At 45.4% G+C, this 18,885-nt stretch overlaps 1 protein-coding gene across 9 annotated transcripts in view; it reads right to left on the reverse strand.

Annotated features, from left to right (window-relative positions):
- Nucleotides 1-18,885, reverse strand: part of BCAS3 (BCAS3 microtubule associated cell migration factor) — a 463,105-nt gene that overhangs the window by 148,088 nt on the left and 296,132 nt on the right. The window contains exons 23-24 of one of the 9 annotated variants that reach the window (XR_009556811.1): nt 15,584-17,899; nt 1,803-15,437 (exon numbers count right to left, since the gene is read on the reverse strand). The exons of 7 other annotated variants lie outside the window; for them this stretch is intronic. Coding sequence is in view for 1 of the 2 variants with exons in the window: in XM_060268431.1 (XP_060124414.1) it covers nt 17,721-17,899 (179 nt within the window). In the remaining variant the exon portion in view is untranslated. Of the gene's footprint in view, nt 1-1,802; nt 17,900-18,885 lie in introns of those variants that run through there. One more of the 9 variants, XM_060268431.1, reaches the window with a different exon arrangement.

An 18,885-nucleotide genomic window follows, 5' to 3' on the forward strand; every position in this document is an offset into this window, starting at 1 on the left:
GCGATGCTCTTGCCCACGGCTGCGCCAGCCCTGCTTCTAGGGGGGCAGCTGCCCCCTGCCCCGCGCTGAGTACGCCCATGGCACCAGGCAAAAACGCTTCTCTTTGGCTGTCATCTGGAGGGTTTTATATACCCGTGGCATCTTTCAGTGGGGACAATGCGTCAGAGCTGTTTTTTTTATAAGTACAAATGTGCTTTTAGGTTTTTATACTGTTTTGTTTGATCCTAGTTTTAATCTCTAGTATTTTGTAAGTCACTTTGGGTTAGCCTTTTAAAAGAAAGGTGACAAATAAGTGCAATATATAATAACAAGAGCTACAACTCATAGATTCCGATGGACCTACTTGGACTTAATTGGATAGCAGCCTAAGTAAGTAAATTGTGAAAAGCCAGTCCTAAAATATGAAACCTCTTGCAGAAACACTGCCAATCAAGAAGACCTACTTAATCCAATATGGATACTCACCAAAGGACAATAGCATTTCCTTAATGGTGAGTTACAGAAACAATGAACTGGAGCTCTTCACAGCTTTCAGAAGCTTAAAGGGGCTTCTTGATCATAACCCACCAAGGCACTTGCATTCTGCTTGGGCTGCAGGAGATCGTCTTCTAATTCTCAATGCACAGAATTAATTAAAAATAAATTTACTGTTAAAGCTGAGAAGTGGTGCAAAGGATGATCCAAAGGGAAAAGGTTTTAAGCCCATTAATAATTGATCCAGTGAAGGAAAGGCCAGAGACTACGATGAAGATTTAGTGGGCCAATCTGCAAAAGGTGAAAAGAGCAATGGGAGCAGGCAAGAAGATGGCAAACGACCCTCCTTGCTGCTGGTCTCACCATACTTAACTAAATGTGGATTCTAGCAATTTATGAATAGAAATAATAATAGCAATAGTCCTGTCCTCACAGTGGCCAACCTGAAGGCCGAATGCAGGAGCCGAGCGCCATGTCGCTCTTCCCACTTGTGATTCCCAGCAACAGGCACCCAGAGGCATACTGCTTCCATCCGTGGAGTCCTTCCTGAGGTCCAGATCCTGTTTATCCCCTCTAATTTCTACAAACTCACATCAGCCCTAATTTGAATTAACAGCAACATGTGAACACTGGGGGCAGTGAATCCAAAGCGATACCGGTCAATGGAACAAGCATTACACCTGGGAAAAAATGTCATACGTCTGGATTGAGAGATGACTTTTTTCTCTCCCTCTTTAGTAATTTCCCGCTGAAGGACCAGCTTCGCAGCTTGGATTGGAATCCAGCTTTAGCACAACACGCTGGGAATTTCCACAAGTGCTGAGCGACTTAACTGATGGAATCTTTGAAGCCTCTCTAGTGCAGATTAACTAATGAAAAAATCTGTGAAATCGCTATTCAATCTTCTTTTTCCCTGCACCCCCCCTCCGGCTGGATGTGTTTGCGATGGTTGGGATGAAGCCTTCTTGCCAAGCCATCTGGCTCATCCACGAGAACCTGAGCTGAGAAATTAACAACCCACACCATTTGTGTGTCACAATCCAGGAATCGGATTTGTCACGCAATTAAAGGAAGGGATTTTGCAAGTTGCTGCCCAGTCCTCCCCGGCACCCTCCCCATCTCCTGAGCTGAAGTGCAAAGAGAGATTTGACCTCTAAGGTGTAATGTATATTTATGCCAACATGCTGCCTGTAGCCACAACATGCATACATTATCACTACAGATTTAGCCCATTAAAACACCTGGCAGGGATGGGGGAATATCACAATTTCAGATTTTCTCAGTTCGTCAAGAACTCCATATTCCTACATTGGGTTTGTGTGTGTGTATTTCTAATACCTCATGAAAATTATTTAGCATTTTAGTGTGAATTTATCCTAATCTCCTCATGTTTAAATGCATTATTACATAATATACACATTTTTGCAGAGCAGTTTCCCCATATGTAATACATTTTAATGTTTTTTTCCCATTAATACATGGATTTTTTTAATGCACACTTTACCTTAGTATACATTTTTTTTTTTTTGCACACATAACTTGGATAGAGAACGGCATTGGAAAATTCAGGAAGTGCAGATTTCAAAGGATGGCTGGGTTTCCGTTCTTGTATGGTTTCAGAAAGTGCAAATTGGTTAGGCTTGCCTTAAAATGTGAACTGCCAATATTAACCACACTACTAAAACTGTTTTTAAAAAACAAGCTACGGTCACAAGAATAGGGGAGGTTTTGAAGATATATGCCGTATATCTCAAATGTCCAAGGCCAGAGTAAAGCCTTCAGAATATGATAGAAACGATGCAATGAAGGTGGCAGGCAATCCTCTTTGGGGAGAGAATTCCATAGAGAATGCCCCCTCCCAGCCCCCCAGAGTCGCTGGGGAAACCCAGTCAGATGGACAGCATATAGATGGTAAATCATTATTACTATCTCTCGGTCCGTCACCCCTCCTGAACTTTTGAAGGCTACCAAGAGGGGCCTCCTCTTTAACACTGCACTGTGGAGCATTCTAACTGCACAGCAGCACTTTCCCCCTCCTGAATCCTATTAAAGGCAGTGAAAATGTATTTTACCCAATCTGTAAAGGTTATATTGAATCCCGATTCTGTCTTCAGCGGCATCGGCTACCCCTCCCAGTTTGGCGTCACCTGCAAATGTGACAAGCATCCCCTCAACACCTTCATCCAAGTGGTTTATAAAGATGTTGAACAACAACAGGGCCAGGACAGATCCCTGTGGCACCCCGTTTGTCACTTTCCCCCAGGATGACAAGGAACCATTAGTGAACACTCTTTGGGTTTGGTTGGTCAGCGTTCTGCATGCAAGGCAGATACATTGCCACTGAGCTACTGCCCTTTCCCATTTGAAAAACACACACAACTAGGCTGGATTCAGCTGAACAGTTTTACTAGTGGGAGTCCCACTTATGCAACAGGGCTTCCCCCCACCCCAAATCAGCTCTGGGAGGTTGGGAGAACACCCAGAACAGCGTGCAGGGGAGGGGGAGGGAAATTGTTCCACGCAGCACAGCTTCTTAAGAGGACAACATTGAATTCCCCCCATTATATTTGTACGGTGAATACAACCTTCAGTTTATCTCCTATGGATTTCTGATGTAGCTTTAATGTAAGCCTAGTTTGTTATATCCTGTGTTGCTATGCATATGTGCATTTTGACACATTTTATGTGTTTGTGGGCTACCAAGCTAATTGGTCCCACGTGTGTGTTTTCCCCTTCTGATTTCAGCCATGTCAGTGTAGGGTCACCAGGCCAAATTTCCAAACTAAGGAAAGAAAGGAAAAATCGAAGCTCTCTTCCCTGGAGCTGCTGACACCTCTATGAAAGGGTGCCCATTTTGAACTTACAAACACCACGATGCTCTTGAAAGAGAAATCCTTGGAAATAAAAGTCACTGTTGGAATGAAGTATTTTCCAATGTTGCTATTCCTCTTTGCACAGGGAAAAAGTCCACATGGGATAAAAAAACAAAGACTGCAAGAGTTCTGGCTACCGCCGTTCCTGACATGTCTGTTGTGTAATCCAAGCATGCTTACTGAAGATGTAAGTCTCACTGAGTTCCATGGAGATTCCATACAGTAGCTTCTCTGTCTCCCCTCCCACAGGAGGTGCAGAGTGTGGCCACATGAGAACAAGACTTTTCAGTGGTGGCCCCTGTTTGTGGAAGGTGCGCCAGGTTTAGACCTTTCAGTTTACTCAGGCCTTCCATTAATTCATGTTTCCCCTACGGCGGTGCTCATATTTCAGTGAGGTGGTGAGGACTTAAGAGTCACAGAACTGTAGAGTTGGAAGAAACCCCAAAAGTAATCAAGTCTAGCCCCTGGCCCCTGTATTACTATGTAGCTGGGATTAGTATTTTGTTCTCTCTCTCAGTTTTTGTTTTTATTTATTAATTTATATGCTGCTTATATGCCAAAAGAGCATCTTTAAAAATTGTTTTAATCTGATGAATGAAATAAACCACTAAGGATAAGAAGAACCTGCCCTGACAACTGACAGGCAATATGAAGTCCCTGCATTAGCCAGGTTAAGTATAAAGGCGAGGAGCCTGGCTTTCTCCTTGTCTGCTGTGCCCCAGGGGCTCTAACCCCAGGCCCAGTTCCAAATTGGACTGTAAGGTTACAGCATAACCAGCTGTGCTCCCTCGCAGCTCTACTCAGTTAGGGGGCAAATGGGGACCTGGTGCTCATGATTAAGGCCTCCATCTCGTCAAATGTGGATGATTGCAATGTGCATTACATAGGGCTTTTAGGTCCAGCTTATCCAACAGGCCATCCATACGCCTATGTTCCACAAGTGCTACTTGTGCTCATGTCATGCTTGTGGGCATCTCACAGGCATCTGGTTAATAATTATCACTGTGATAGCAGAATGCTGGGGGAATGGTACCTACAGTAAGTCTGATCCGACATTGCTTTTCTTATTTTCCACATCATCCTTTGGGGTGCATGGGGTGTTAGGAGAGGGGTAGCATCTCTGGTGGGGGACACCAGATAAATCTTGTTCTAGGTATGTATCAAAATGAACTGTAAAATAAGTTGCATCTCTAACAGACAAAAAAGGAAGGAAGGAAGGAAGGAAGGAAGGAAGGAAGGAAGGAAGGAAGGAAGGAAGGAAGGAAGGAAGGAAAACTCCACTGGGAAATTTTTCTCTAGACCTCTAGACATTGCTGAATTACAACTCCCATCAGCCCCAGAAAGCATGGTAAATGGTCAGGGATGATGGGAGTTGTATTTCAGCTACGTCTGGAGGCCTACAGGTTCACCACAGCTGTGAGCTCAGCGTGTAGTTGGGGGGGAATCCTATTTCAAGTGCACAGGAGTTCACACCATAGCCCTATGTCTTTGAGAAAGGAATTTTCCCCAAAGGGTCATGGTATATGCCATTTTATAGCACTTGGGAGTTTCTTCCCTCCTCTTTTTTTTAGCCTCCATGTATGTATGGGCACAAATGTCCCCTCTCTGATTTTGATCCTGACACCCCAAGCAGAATGCAGAAGAGAATACTCCTGCTATCTCAAGATTCTCCACGTAGGCGAGCACAATCTTTCTTTCTTTCCTTCTTTCTTTCTTTCTTTCTTTCTTTCTTTCTTTCTTTCTTTCTTTCTTTCTTTCTTTCTTTCTCTTTCTTTCTTTTTAAAGGCTGAGTGGTTGGAATCCACTCTACTGCCTTCCCTTCATTTTATGTAGCTGCCACCAGGATTCAATGAGACGCAAAATATGTGGACATGTTTTGAGAAATGTACCAGTTATAAAATAATAAAAAAAATAAAAGAGGAGAGGACCACCGTTGATTTAACAGCCGCACAAATCCTGACAGCATTTTCCCTCCCAAAGCAAAAACTGGAGGGGAGTGGTGGAAATCAAATTAAGGGTAGCTGAAAAATCTAATTTATTATCCTCCTATTTAAATTTCCCCTTTTATTAAACATTCTCAGTCGGAAAGTTGTGTGTGTGTGTAAAAGGTGCTCTGACATGCCTCTAATTGATTCGTTTTACACCATTTGAGGAAGGATAACAGTGATTTGTTAACCATTTTCTCCCTCCTTGGCCTGCATACACCCCTCATTTGCCCATCTTAATTCAATTAAAGGGAGTAAGGACGGTTTGACCGGTGAATGAACCATATTTTAAACGGAGGACGTTTTTATTTAAATTAGAATATATCAACCACTGTAATTCTCAGCCAGTTGCTTCCGATCGGCAACTTTTATTCTGGAAGGTCACAGAGTGGTCACAGAGCAACCAACCAACACCCCCACCCCACCCCAAGCACCATTTCTCCCAGCGTATTAACCATGGACAAAACCACACATCCAAATTTGGAAACAACTCTCTGGGTTGTGCTCACAGTCTCCGCGTTACACCAGCTCACTGCGAGGCCCAGTTTTGAACCCCTCAACGTAAGTCGGGCAAGATGGGGCAATGCAGAAGCATGATGAAGGGTGTCAAAAGAGGTCTTGCTAGGAAAGGCTTAAAGGTATCTAAACTTTGAAATGCATTGTGTGGAGTCCTCAAAAATTCACCCTCAAAACTGCTGCAAGATGAAATTTGGGAGATTGGGAGGGGTGGAATTAGAAAGAACCTCCTGATGCTTCACTATGGAAGCTGGTCCATGTGGGTGACTGGGGCACATAGCTGCCAAGTTCTCCCTTTTTTAAAGGGAAATTCCATTATGCTGAATAGGCTTCCTTGCGAGAAAAGGGAAAACTTGGCAGCTATGCTGGGGCATTGTCTCACCAACCTCAATCTGCCCTTCAGCCAGCCCACACCTGCTTGCCTTCCTACATGCAGCCAGTCAAAGGGGTGACTCTGCTTGTCAGCTTCCTCCTGAAGAGGATGAATTGGCTCTTCTTGCCATTGGCTCTGGCTCTGCCTAGTGTTGGACCTCCTCTCCTTCTGTCTCCTTCTCTGCAGGAGCTAGGCCCATTGACAAAGCTGCCCCTGTGCTGTGCAGAGGCCCCCTTCACACAGCCTGCCTCACACCCCAGGGTGACCACTGTGGGCGGCAATGCTAACACCAACCCCAGTCTGCAGCCCTGGACAACCACTGTCTGCAAATACATCTCTGCTTGGAATGAGGCTATTTTGCTACGTGGCACCATTCCAGGGTTGTTCTTTGAGTGTGGATGGATGGTGGCCCACACTGGAAGGCAGGCAACTGGGGCTTTGCTTTGGCCCCTTGTGACAATGGCAAAACAAAATCGTTTCAATGCCGGGGTGGAGAACCAATGGCCCTCCAGATGTTGTTGGACTGGGCTCTGGCAGACAGACTGAAACTCACAGTTTGTTTTCCCCAGATCCGGCAGAATTAATCTGAGTCTTGAAAACCACACAGGACTGAAAGAGGAAGTCGGAATGAGGGCCACTCTTCAAATTCCTCCTTTAGCTCTATGTATATTTCAAGGGAAAGAAAGGTAGACACACTCATGACCAAGGCAGTGGGAGGGGGGCACTCTGAGATTTGTTGGGTGCCAGGGAGAGGCCTCAAAGGTACCATGGGACCACATTGGTGACCCCTATGCATTTGAGTGTGGATCCCTAGGTGGATAGGATATCACACGGGAAAGCCAGATTGCCAGGGTGCATCTCCAGAGGGCAGAAATGGCAGCGCAGGAAGTCCAAACATCCAGAAGTTATGTGAAAGGCATGACTAGACACTGATGGGGAAGCAGAGACCACACTGCCATGGCGAGAACCATAAATCTATCCATCTAATGGGCAGTAGGGAATGGAAAGAGGCATAGGCAGGAGAGTTTAGTGGTGCCATGGCATTTCCCCCTGCAATCTCACAACCCCTGCAATCTCACAACCAGGGACTGCCCCCTTTCCCTGCTTCCCACCCTGAGCACTGAAAATGCATAGGAAGCCACCTTAAACTGAGTCAGGCCATTGGTCTATCTAGCTCAGCATTGTCAACACTGACTGGCTCCAGGGTTTCAAGCAGAGGGTCTCTCCCAGCCCTGTCTGGGGATGCTGGAGACTGAACCGGGGACCTTCTGCATGCAAAGGAGACACTCTGTCCCTGAGCTACTGCTCTGCCATTGCCGCTGTGCAGATGACAAAGCCCCCTCCATCTATTTCCCCCGAATGATTTCCCTTTAAGTCCAAGCTGGGCACAACGCCACAAAAGCTGCTGTGGAGCCCCCTCCCTCCCTCCCGCACCTCCTGCCACCCCCTGCTGCGTCAGGCGACTGAAGGTTAGGAGGTAATCAAGCTTACAGATTAAGGCTGGCTAAAGCTACAAGATCAGCACAGCTTGGGTGTGTTTATTAACTCTTGAAAGGAAGGGGTTTACATTCAGTCGCAGGATGGATGGGTGAGCGGAAACATATTTATTTCAGGCATATGTGTATGGAAATACATATCTAGACACACATACAGTATATGTATATGCACACACACACTCTCTATAAAGCTCTTCCTATATTAGCATCTACAAAGCTTGGCAACCCAAAGCATTGCTGGGGTTCAAATCTATATATTTTTTAAAATATAAATATTTTTTATTAAAGATTTTCATGAAAGACAAAAGAACGTGCAATGTCTCTTTCTCTGTAAAGAGTATAAAGTGTTTTGGTTACATTCAGTGTAAGACAATATGGTATCCCAAGGGAGGGGGAGAGAGTAGAGGGGAGAGGGTCGATGATAAACCAACACACTATTTCCCCATTTTTCCAACTTGGTACAGTGGTACCTCGCAAGACGAATGTAATTCGTTCTGCGAGTCAATTCGTTTTGCGAAAAATCCGTCTTGCGAATCGCAGTTTCCCATGGGAATGCATTGAAATTTCTTTTTTTGCCCATAGGAACGCATTAATTAAATTTCAATGCATTCCTATGGGAAACTGCGATTCGCAAGACGAATTTTTCGCAAAACGAATTTGTCTTGCGAGTCACCCATCAGACTGCAAGACGCATTCGTCTTGCGAGGTACCACTGTATATGTGTAAGGTTTATACTGGAAAGACCTTCACTCAGGAGAGCAATAAACATCCATGCCCCCCCTCCCGTGCTCAATTTGTCCTTGCAACAACCACCTGAGGCAGGTTAGGCTGAATGACAGTAACTGACCCCCAAGTCAACGTGGCAGAGTGGGGCATTTGAACCCTGGCCTCTCGGGGGTTCCTGATCTGACTCACCAACCACTATGCCAATCAGCTTTAATACTCTAACAAGGCATGGGATACACTCTGAAACAAGTACCGGTAAGTAAGTAAGTAAGTAAGTAAGTAAATAAATAAATAAATAAATAAATAAATACCACCACTTCATGGAATGGGTAGAATCTGACCTCACTTGAAGGCTTCCAGCAAATCACTCAGCAACAAACCTTGGACCTCTATTGGTAAGCTACATCCCTTCCCTGCAAAGCATGCTTCCAGGGTTTATCCTGTTTTCTCCTCAAAACAAGCCTGTGCTCTTCAGTAGGCTGAGGGAAGGTGACACCACGGATAATGGATCTGAACCACTGTCTCCCTCGGTCAGGGAAGTCCATGCCCTACAATGCACTGGCTCCCCTGAGAATCACATTAACAACTGTCTCTGAATTCTGTATTTGTAACGTCAGTTAAATCTGTTTGACACTCCCCTCCCCCAATACTTGGAGAAACTGGAGTGCGTATCTGGAAATAAATATTACATTTTACAGTAGGAGCAGGACCTTTTTTTTAAAAAAATAGTCTGTGGGTTGTGTCAGAAGAGAGAGAGAGAGAAGGACCGATGGAAAGAAATGAAAAGCAGACAGACCCCTCCGCAGATGCTTGACGAACACACAACAGCTGTTTACAGCAGTGCATTTTCCGCTAATTCATTAGAGTGCCTTTTGAAACACACACACACACAACAACAAAGAGAAATGCTGTTTTAGATGCATCTTCATTTGCACAAGGCAGAACCTACAATTGCAACAGCCCTGGCCTTTCGGATGCTCCACATTCGCTTGGCTATTATGCAAGGTCACGTGGCACAAATGCAAATTAAACAAAGCAATTGCTCGAGGGGCTTTTAATATATATATCTATACATATATTGAAACAACCCTCAAAACAATTAATGGCATGGCTTAAATACCAGCCTGATACGCCTCGTTCCTCCTCCCTTTCCCTATAATCTAACAGCATGTTTTGTCTTTAATTTCTTACAACTGAGACATTTTCATTTGCAAGCGTTGGACTCAACAAAGAACTAAGCTGCTCAACACATCTGTCCAGCTACATAGTGTGGTCTTGCTTTTTCTCCGGCTCCCTCCCCCCCTCCCCCAATAACATTTGCTTCTTCACGCCCAGTGCTTATTTAATTCACCAAGTTTATGGCTTGTTTGCGCATTTCTCCCAAACACAAAATAAATAGATCAGCATTCCAACGATCAGATGCAGATCATAATTATGGTCCTATTAAAGGAACTGCATCATGGGTTGTTTGGGCCCAATCACTGGTAGCAATCTGATCAAAGCGCACCATTTAATGCCATCCCCGTGGGATCTGAACCCTGTGAAAGGAGTTCCAGGTTCCTGATCTGGGACCCTCTGGGCTAATGGCTTATAGAGCCTTCCCCACCCCGGTACGCTCCAGGTTTTGGACAGATGCTGTCTTTTTAAGCTTAAAATTTTGTATTACTGCTTTCTTTATCTCTCGCTGTTTTAAGTTCTTAAGCTGCTTTGAGTGGGCACTTGCCTGAAAAAGCAAAAAAAAAAAAAAGGAATGTAAGCATAAAATAAATAAATAAATAAATAAATAAATAAATAAATAAATAAATAAATAAATAGTGCTGGACTCCAACTTCCACCATCCCTGATCATCAGCTGTGCGGCATGGGGATGATGGGAGTCCAACATCATCTTGGGATCATTTGGGATCAGAGCCCTCTTCAGGCACAGAAGGGAATACATTGCGCAACATTGACCTCCGTGATTAGCAGGCAGTATCAAGACTCTTGACTACTGGCCAAGCCTGGTACATATACCTGGTACATACAGGAGTACCTTTTGTCACTGGGCTACGGATGCAACTTCCTGCTTCTCCATACGTTCCAGCCTAGACAGCAATTATCAGCAGGCAGTGAGACATAATGAGTAGGTAGCAGATCTCACAAGAGCCAGTGTGATGAGGCCACTGCAAGACCTAGGATTGTACTCAGAGAAGTCACACTATGAAAGACAGGAGAAGGTTCTCGCTATTGTCAAGGCACCTGCCCCTTCACCTTCTGTAGGAGCTTCCCATCTATGCCAGGAAGATTTATTCCCACCCTCCTCCAATGATCCTGGCTGAATATTGTTTTCAGAGGTCTCTGTATATCCAAGGTGGATATATTCATGGGGTTGCTTAACTAATTTAAAAGGCCACCTGCAAGACTAAAATTGTGAACTATCTCTTGGCGTCTAGCTGGTTAGGGGGAAGAGAAAGAGAGAGAAGGGGCAGCAGACAGAAAGAAAAGGGGTGGTCCCACACACTTTTAGTTCTGCCTGCTCCACTCCCAGCAGCTTACTTCCAAGGGTATGTGGTCCACAAAAAAACAAAAAAGTTGCCCAGCCCTGATTGAAGGGGGTCACAGCATCACACCTCCTGTCAGTTAAAGAAGTTCCAGAAAGCAACATCAAGGAGCCTGGAGGCAGAGCTAAGCATTGCCCTGTCTGCAGCTTCCAGTGAACTTGAGTGCCAGGAGATGGATGACGCCCCATCTACACAAGGGTTTCATTCATCTGCATGTCAAAATTTTCTCCATGGAGGCGACATGGTAAAAGGCTGGTGGCGCTGCCAATGATTCCATTGATTCCATCACACGAGGATTGCTTGGTACTCATCTGATCTCTGTGTTTCCACTGAAACCTTCACTGGCGAGCAATTTCACTACATCTAAGGCTTAGATGCCAAAGCAAATCTGAAGGATCTCGCCCCATGCATTTGGGAAATCACAACGATGCCTGGCCTTTCTATGGAAGGAAGGTACACATTCGGTCTCCATGAACACATATAAGCTTCCCATGCCCTATATTCTAGAAGCACCACACTTTAGGAACACCTGAAGACCCCTGCAGCTGGATCAGGCCAAAGGCCCACCTAGTCTGGCATCCTGGTCTCAAAGTGGCTAACTAGATGTCCCGATGGGAAGCCTGGACATGAGACGTGAGCACAATAGCACTCACCCCACCTGTGATTCCCAGCAACTAGAATTCAAGCACATATGGCCTCTGACAGTGGAGGTAGAACATAGCCATTGTGCCTAGTAGCCACGGATCGTCTTATTCTCACACCCTTGAGTAAGGGATGCAGTTTAACAGAGAGAGTAGCCATGCTAATCTGGAGCAGAAAGGAGACAAGTCATATCCAGAAAGCAGGAAAGAAACAAACCCCAACCCCATAAGCAAATGAAAAAACCCACTGAATACAAAGCTGATGTTCACATCTCTCTTGCACATCTCCTGCCCGTTTGCCGTCTCGGCAACTCCGCTATCTGCTCGTCAGATGGCCCCGAACATCTGTGCAACAAATGAAAACGCAGAGCGGTTGGTTTGGGCTGTGTGTTCTTTTCTTAGGGCTTGGTGTTGATAATCTCTACCACAGCAGAAGCTCCGGTCCTTTAAATTAAACATAAGAATCTTGTCTCACAGTACAGCTAGGTTATCCATGTGTAAGCACCCTCGCCAAGTAATTACACATCCGCTCAAAGGATTAGACACATAAGATTTCTCTAAATTTTTAATAAAACTGCACAGCTGTTGTAAGGAAAAACTCTTTTGTTCTAGATTTTTGAAAAAACAAAACAAAAAACACACACATTCACCTCAAAGCGATTCGCAGCTTCACTTCAAGGGCGGGGGGAAAGGACTTAAGAAAGTCTTTCTGAAGGACACTTCTTGGTAGGAGAAGGGGCTTGACACCAGCTTAACTTCATGTCAAGGAACTGGGGCCTATGAAAAAAAGCGACAGCAGCAAAGAGGTTTGAATGGGACTTTCTGACGTGGGAAGGGGGCTGCAATGGCTGCAAATGAGAGAATGAGCTACTGGGCAAAGGGTGAAGCATATTGGGAGGGTGGGTCGATTAAGGCTGAGAGGGCTGGAGTCATGTGACATGGGCCATGTGACAAATCTCTCCATTTTGGCTTCTCTCAGTTTCTCATTGTTCCAGTCTTGAATTCCATTCTTCTCATTTCTGCATGTGTTTGCTTTTTTATTATTCAAAGAAGTCTTCATGAAAATTAGCCAGCACTTCAGCGCAAATTTCTCCTAATATACACAATTTGTATGCAATTCTGTCTAAGAAAAATTTTTTGCAAGTAATTTTTGCCCTAATAGAATGCTCTTTTAATAAGCTACTTTCAGAAATATTTGCAATTTTAGGCATGCTTTCCCCCAAACATTCATGTCGCCATACATATTATTTGGTTGGAGAAACACAATGCAAAATCTGGAGAAGTATTTGTTGAAGGTGAGCTATGATTTGGTTCACCCATGGCTTTGGAAATTGCAAATAAAGTGGATTCACATTAACATCCTGATTACCAAATTACTCCTCTAGAAAAAAGGGACCTATTTTTTTCTAAAGGTTTTTTTTTGTACTTTTTCAAGGCCTGAGATTTCCCTAAGCCTGCTGCCAATTCCCTCTTGATTGTGGATAGTGCCCTTTTGGGCTAGATTCTAAGGTGGTCTCATGTCCTACTTTACAAAGGACTGTCCTCTATTTCAGGGAGGACTACACCTGTAGCCCTCTAGATGCTGCTGGACTCTATCACCCCAGACTTCATAGGTCATGCTGGCTGGGGCTGATGGGAGTTGGAAGTCCCAAAACCTACTGAGAGCCACAGGTTAGCCTCCTCTGCTTTAGTCGAAGGACAGACAGGTCCAAGTCCATTTTAAAGATAAGAAGCAGAAAAGGAAGAGCAGTGAAAAGTGTTGACGTTCCCTCATCAACACTTAGCACCTTGACTGGAGACTGAGTAAGCAAACAGGTGAGCTGCTCACAGTCTTCCCCACTAGGGGAATTAAAGCAATTCTTTCTAAAATTTGGGTTTACACACGTAAATTAGCACATGCACATTTTAGGCACATCATAGTTCGCTTTTGCAATGATGCTGTGGCCAACCTAATCAGGGCCATCACTTAAGAGAACAGAATTCACTCTTGGTGCACATGATTATTTGATTTGACCCACTGGAGATAATCTTACTGGGAGGTTCTCCTGAGTGAGCCCCATTGATATGAACAGGAGCCGGGCAAGAGCAGCACAGAAGATTCTGAAGAACTGCCCCATGGAAGATTTCTCCACTTCATATCCAATCAAATATACCCAAAGGAGGCAGAGGTGTGCTGCTAGGACAAGAGATCCTGATGATTCAATATATATGCGGGGCAGTCCTACCATTAGTCAGAGTGAGGCAGAGGGGGTGGGCAATGACAGTGAGATGTTGAAGCTGTGCGTCCCTCTTCACTTCCCCTTCACCCTCTTAGCCTAGATTGATGCCCCTAAATACACAGCATCCAATCACTAGTGCTCAACTAAGATTCAGCTACCAGTCTGGAATCTCGTCCTCTGCCTCAGGTGGCAAAATATATTGGGCCAGCCCAGCCCTGGGAAAACACAAATGCCTTTTTAAGATATTCAGTACAGAAGAGTTTGATTTCTAGGTTTTTAAGGAGTGCTTCCTCTCTCCCATCTCCAACCAGCTACAAAGAAGGCTCACTGGTAAATCTCAGCCGTGATCTTCAGGGGCAAAGGCAAACCACCAGGGTGCTATTTATAATGAACTGGGGTCCCGGAATATGTTAACAAACCAGAGCTGACCTTGATCACTCATTCAGAGCCAAAGGCATAGGGCTGCCTCCCCTTCTCTCTTCCCACACAGCCCACCTTTGCTCTGACATTTATCAATTTGCTTTCTTGATCTCTCAAGCAAGTCACGGCCTCTAATCGGCTGCAAGATCTCCAAGTCGCCATCCTAATTAAATTACTGAACGAAGAGACAGTGGAATGCAGGGGCTCACACAGAAGAACCGAGAACATAATGGAAAGATTAATATGTACCAAGGTATTACTAGCATTGGTTTCCCTTCACCACCCCCACCAATACTTCTCTAGATGTGTGCAAGAGATAAGCCTTCTAAGTCATAGGAAATCGCTTGCAAGTCAGTCCTCTGCCTTAAGTGACTTGATTACTGCAATGTATTGTGCATGGGGCTGCCCTTGAAAACTATTTAACAACTTCAACTGCAGGGGTGGTGAACCTCAGGCTCATGGGACAAAAAGACCCTCCATTCCTGTTCAATTGGTTCAAACGATGGCAGTTACTTCAACCTTTGCTCAAACATGTTAAAAGATCCTCACCAGCTTCCAATGTGGTTCTGGTTGCAATTCAAGGCACATACTTTGATCCTGGTGCTGATTCGGAGCAGGGCATCTCAAATCTCAGCCATGAAGGCCCACATCAACTGGCTCAATGACTGAAATGCCCTCCAGGCACCTCCTATTATAGCAGGAGTGTGGGACCTTTGGCCCTCCATATGTCGTTGGACTATAACTCCCATGAGCCATGCTGGTTGGGGTTGATGGGAGGTGTAGTCCAGCAGCATTTGGAGGGCCTACGTTTCCCTGCCCCTGTATTAAAGGGTAGCTTGATAAAGCTTGGGAACTGCTTCTAATCTAGGCAAATTTGGGCAGCTCTGCACCCAAATTTCAAGGATGACTTCCATCCTTAAAGCAAAAAGGTGGGTGGGCTGGGCCACCCTTGTTGAGCTGCACCTGAAAGACACTGGAAAAGCACTGAGGCTCAATGTGGCACCAGGAAGGTCCCCTCCACTTCTCCTGACAAAAGCAGGTTATCCCCCTGATGCTGCCCTTGCCAGATTAAAAGATGTGTTTGCTGTTGGTGAGTCGGCAAGTGCATTTGTAGGCCCTTGCCAAGTGCCATCCTCTGCCCCATCAGGTTCCACCATGAACCTGCAAGGTGTCACCTATGACAGTGTTTCTCAACCAGTGTGCCTCCAGATGTTTTGGGACTACAACTCCCATCATTCCTGACCACTGGTCTTGCTAGCTAGGGATGATGGGAGTTGTAGTCCCAAAACATCTGGAGGCACACTGGTTGAGAAACACTGACCTATGAGTCCCCTCGCAGCTCAGAGCCTGAGGAGACCTGGCAGCCCTCATGTCAATTACAGGGGCTGACGTGGAACACTTCTCTTCCCTCCTGTGCCAAAAGAAGGTTCTATAGCCTGACCACGGATAATCTAGGTAGCTCTCTGAGCCAGATTCCTGACCCCAAGGCTCCCGGTTCAAGTCCCAGAGCCCTCCAAGACAATGCTGTCTCTTTACACAACAAAAGACTGTCAAGGAAAACCCAGCTATATAATGCTTAACACATCTCCATTGATTGTGCACATAACATATTCATGAGAATCTGAAGGGTCTGACTGGGCAGCAATCCCAAAATGTGCCATGCCACCTCGGAGACAACCCTTTGCCTCGCTCACAGTGGCCCAACTGGGACTTTGGATCTTAGCTTTATTAAGACACAATATTTCCTGTTAGGTCTTAAAAGCATTTAAACACTAGATCTCCAGGATTCATTACTTGAGAGGCCACCAGGGAGTAGGGGAAAGGAGAAATGGTGTTGGTGGTGGAGAGGGGAAGAGGTCTGTGTGTTAGTTTATCAAACTCAGTGGAAATACAATGTATTAATTATGCTAAATGAAGGAATATGGGCATCATATTATACTTTTGCAGGTCAGAATATTTGAATTTGTCCCTTTCAGGCAGCTGGCCCTCTCTCGGTTTATTAGCCATGCTCAGCTGCCAGAGCGCATCAAAACTGAAGCAAGTGCAGAGAGAAGGGACTGACAAAGATCCATGTTTTGGGGGATAAAGGTCACCATTTTGAGCAAACGAAGTGGGGAGGTCCCCTCATAATGTCAATCTTCTTTAGTTATAAAAAATTGGATCGGGAGGGGAGTTTATAGATTTCCTTCTCACCCACCCGAACTTGATGCTTCATTTCAAAAATCTCCATTTCCAAAAGAGGGCCTCCTTAAACTGCTCTATTCCTGGGGAATTCTTTAGTTCCTGGTACCCATTTGCATTTCCTTGCGCTGCTCTGGTTCGCCAGAAGCGGCTTACTCATGCTGGCCACATGACCTGGAAGCTGTCTGCGGACAAGCGCTGGCTCCCTCAGCCAGTAAAGCAAGATGAGCGCACAACCCCAGAGTTGTCCGTAACTGGACTTAACGGTGAGGGGTCCCTTTACCTTTACCCATTTGCTCTTGCCACCAGTGCATTTAAACCCCTGACAAAAATCCAGCTCGTCATTCTGCTTTCTCATACAGCTCTCTTTCCATTCCTCGTCCCTCGTGACGATCCTGATTTCTTGGATAATGGGAGGGGAAGTGTTTGGAATAAGTGTTTGGATTTGATATCCCACTTTATCACTACCCGAAGGAGTCTCAAAGTGGCTAACATTCTCCTTGCCCTTCCTCCCCCACAACAAACACTCTGTGAGGTGAGTGGGGCTGAGAGACTTCAAAGAAGTGTGACTAGCCCAAAGTCACCCAGCAGCTGCATGTGGAAGAGCGGAGACGCGAACCTGGTTCCCCAGATTACGAGTCTACCGCTCTTAACCACTATACCATGCTGACTCCTTTTCAACCTGAGGGCCACGTTCCCATCTGGGCAACTTTTTTTTTTGAGGGGGGACAACCTGCTAGTGGTGGGCAAGGCCACAGGTGAAAGGGGGCATAGCCTACTTTTGTATGGTAGGCTAGTTTCAATGCATGCCTCTCTCTATCTTCCTTGCAGGCAAGCAAGAGGCATTATCATAGTTCCATGACAAATTCCAGCCAAGCAAAAACATTCAAGGAGGGTGTGCAGCAGGGCCAGTGATGGGTGTGGCCTAAGGAGAGTGGGTGTGGCCTGGGGAAGAGTCTCGAGGGCCAGACAGAGAGGCCTTAAGATTATCCACCCCGCCTTAGATTGAAAGCAAGGCCTATGCTGAGTGCTACAAATACCCATACATTTAGCTGGGTGCATTTTGGTGCGAACACATTGCAATGCTCCTGCGCTGCTGAATGCCTTGTGAAGTTTCATCAAAGCCCACCAATAAACTGAGTGAGGTTTACCACAAGCGCATGTGCATTTGTAACTTGAAGTGGTGCTACACACTCATAAGCCACCTAGTAAAATCTAATACAGTAAAAATAAAAATAAAAATTCAGCACGCAGCCTTTCTGAATTAATTCCAGTCTTTAAGCGGGTAATGCAACAGTGCAGCAGGGAAACGGGCAGGAGTCCTTAATGAGTGGGCTCCTCATTTTAAAAAAAGCATGGGTGGTTTGCATCTTTCTTGTTCTCGATATGTGGCAATCATCACATTTACTTACGGGCATCTTGTACCATTCCAATTTTTGCAGCCGTGTTGTTCCAGCTACAATAACACAAAAGCACAAGAGAAGGACTTGAATGGATTCTGCCTCCTTTCTATAACGGAATTTTGCATGCACCAAATTGTGTAGAGATCTGCATCCCCATCTGGGCAATCCTCTGGGAGCCACATGCCAGGGGTGGGTGGGGCCAGTGGCAAAATGAGGTGGAACAATGAATGTAAACTTTACCTTTCTGAACACTCAACACATACACACACACCACTCTATCTTCCACCCAGGATCAGCGTATGAAGACACATTCCAGGTAGGTAAAAACCCTCTAGGAGGGTGTGAAATACGGCTGGTGAGTGGTGTGGCCTGAGGAAAGGAGGTTTGTCCTGGGGAGAGCCTGAGGGCCAGAGAGGGAGGGCTGGAGGGTCACATTTGAGACCCTCCCAAGCCTGAGGTTTTCCACCCCTCTTATAGAGCAGTACCATAGAAATCTCCCGAGATCTAAAGCAGGCACCCCCAAACTGCCGCCCTCCAGATGTTTTGGCCTACAACTTCCATGATCCCTAGCTAACAGGACCAGTGGTCAGGGATGATGGGAATTGTAGTCCAAAACATCTGGAGGGCCGAAGTTTGGGGGTGCCTGATCTAAAGCAAAAGCTCCCCCTGCACAAATGTACAGTTAAATTAGTTACTCTTAATATACAAAAATATATAGAATTGTATGCAATACTGTGTAGTATACACGTTTTTGTAAGGAATCTTCCCTTAATTTTTTGTTTGCTGTTTTTACTAATCTATGCATTTTATGCACACTCTCCCCTAATACGCATATCCTCTAATATGCACAATATATTTTAATGGCACTTTCTGAAATGGAGAGAGGGTGCAATGGCTGAATGAGCTCTGGGGCTGGGCAAAGCTTATTGGGAGGGTGAGATGATGATGATGGCTGGAGGGGAAGGATGACAGGCCATGTGACAAATCTCTCAACATCAGTTTCACATTGTTCCAGCCTTAAATTCACTTCTCCACATTT

Source organism: Zootoca vivipara, chromosome 15 (assembly GCF_963506605.1).
Source record: "Zootoca vivipara chromosome 15, rZooViv1.1, whole genome shotgun sequence".
Lineage (NCBI taxonomy): Eukaryota > Metazoa > Chordata > Lepidosauria > Squamata > Lacertidae > Zootoca > Zootoca vivipara.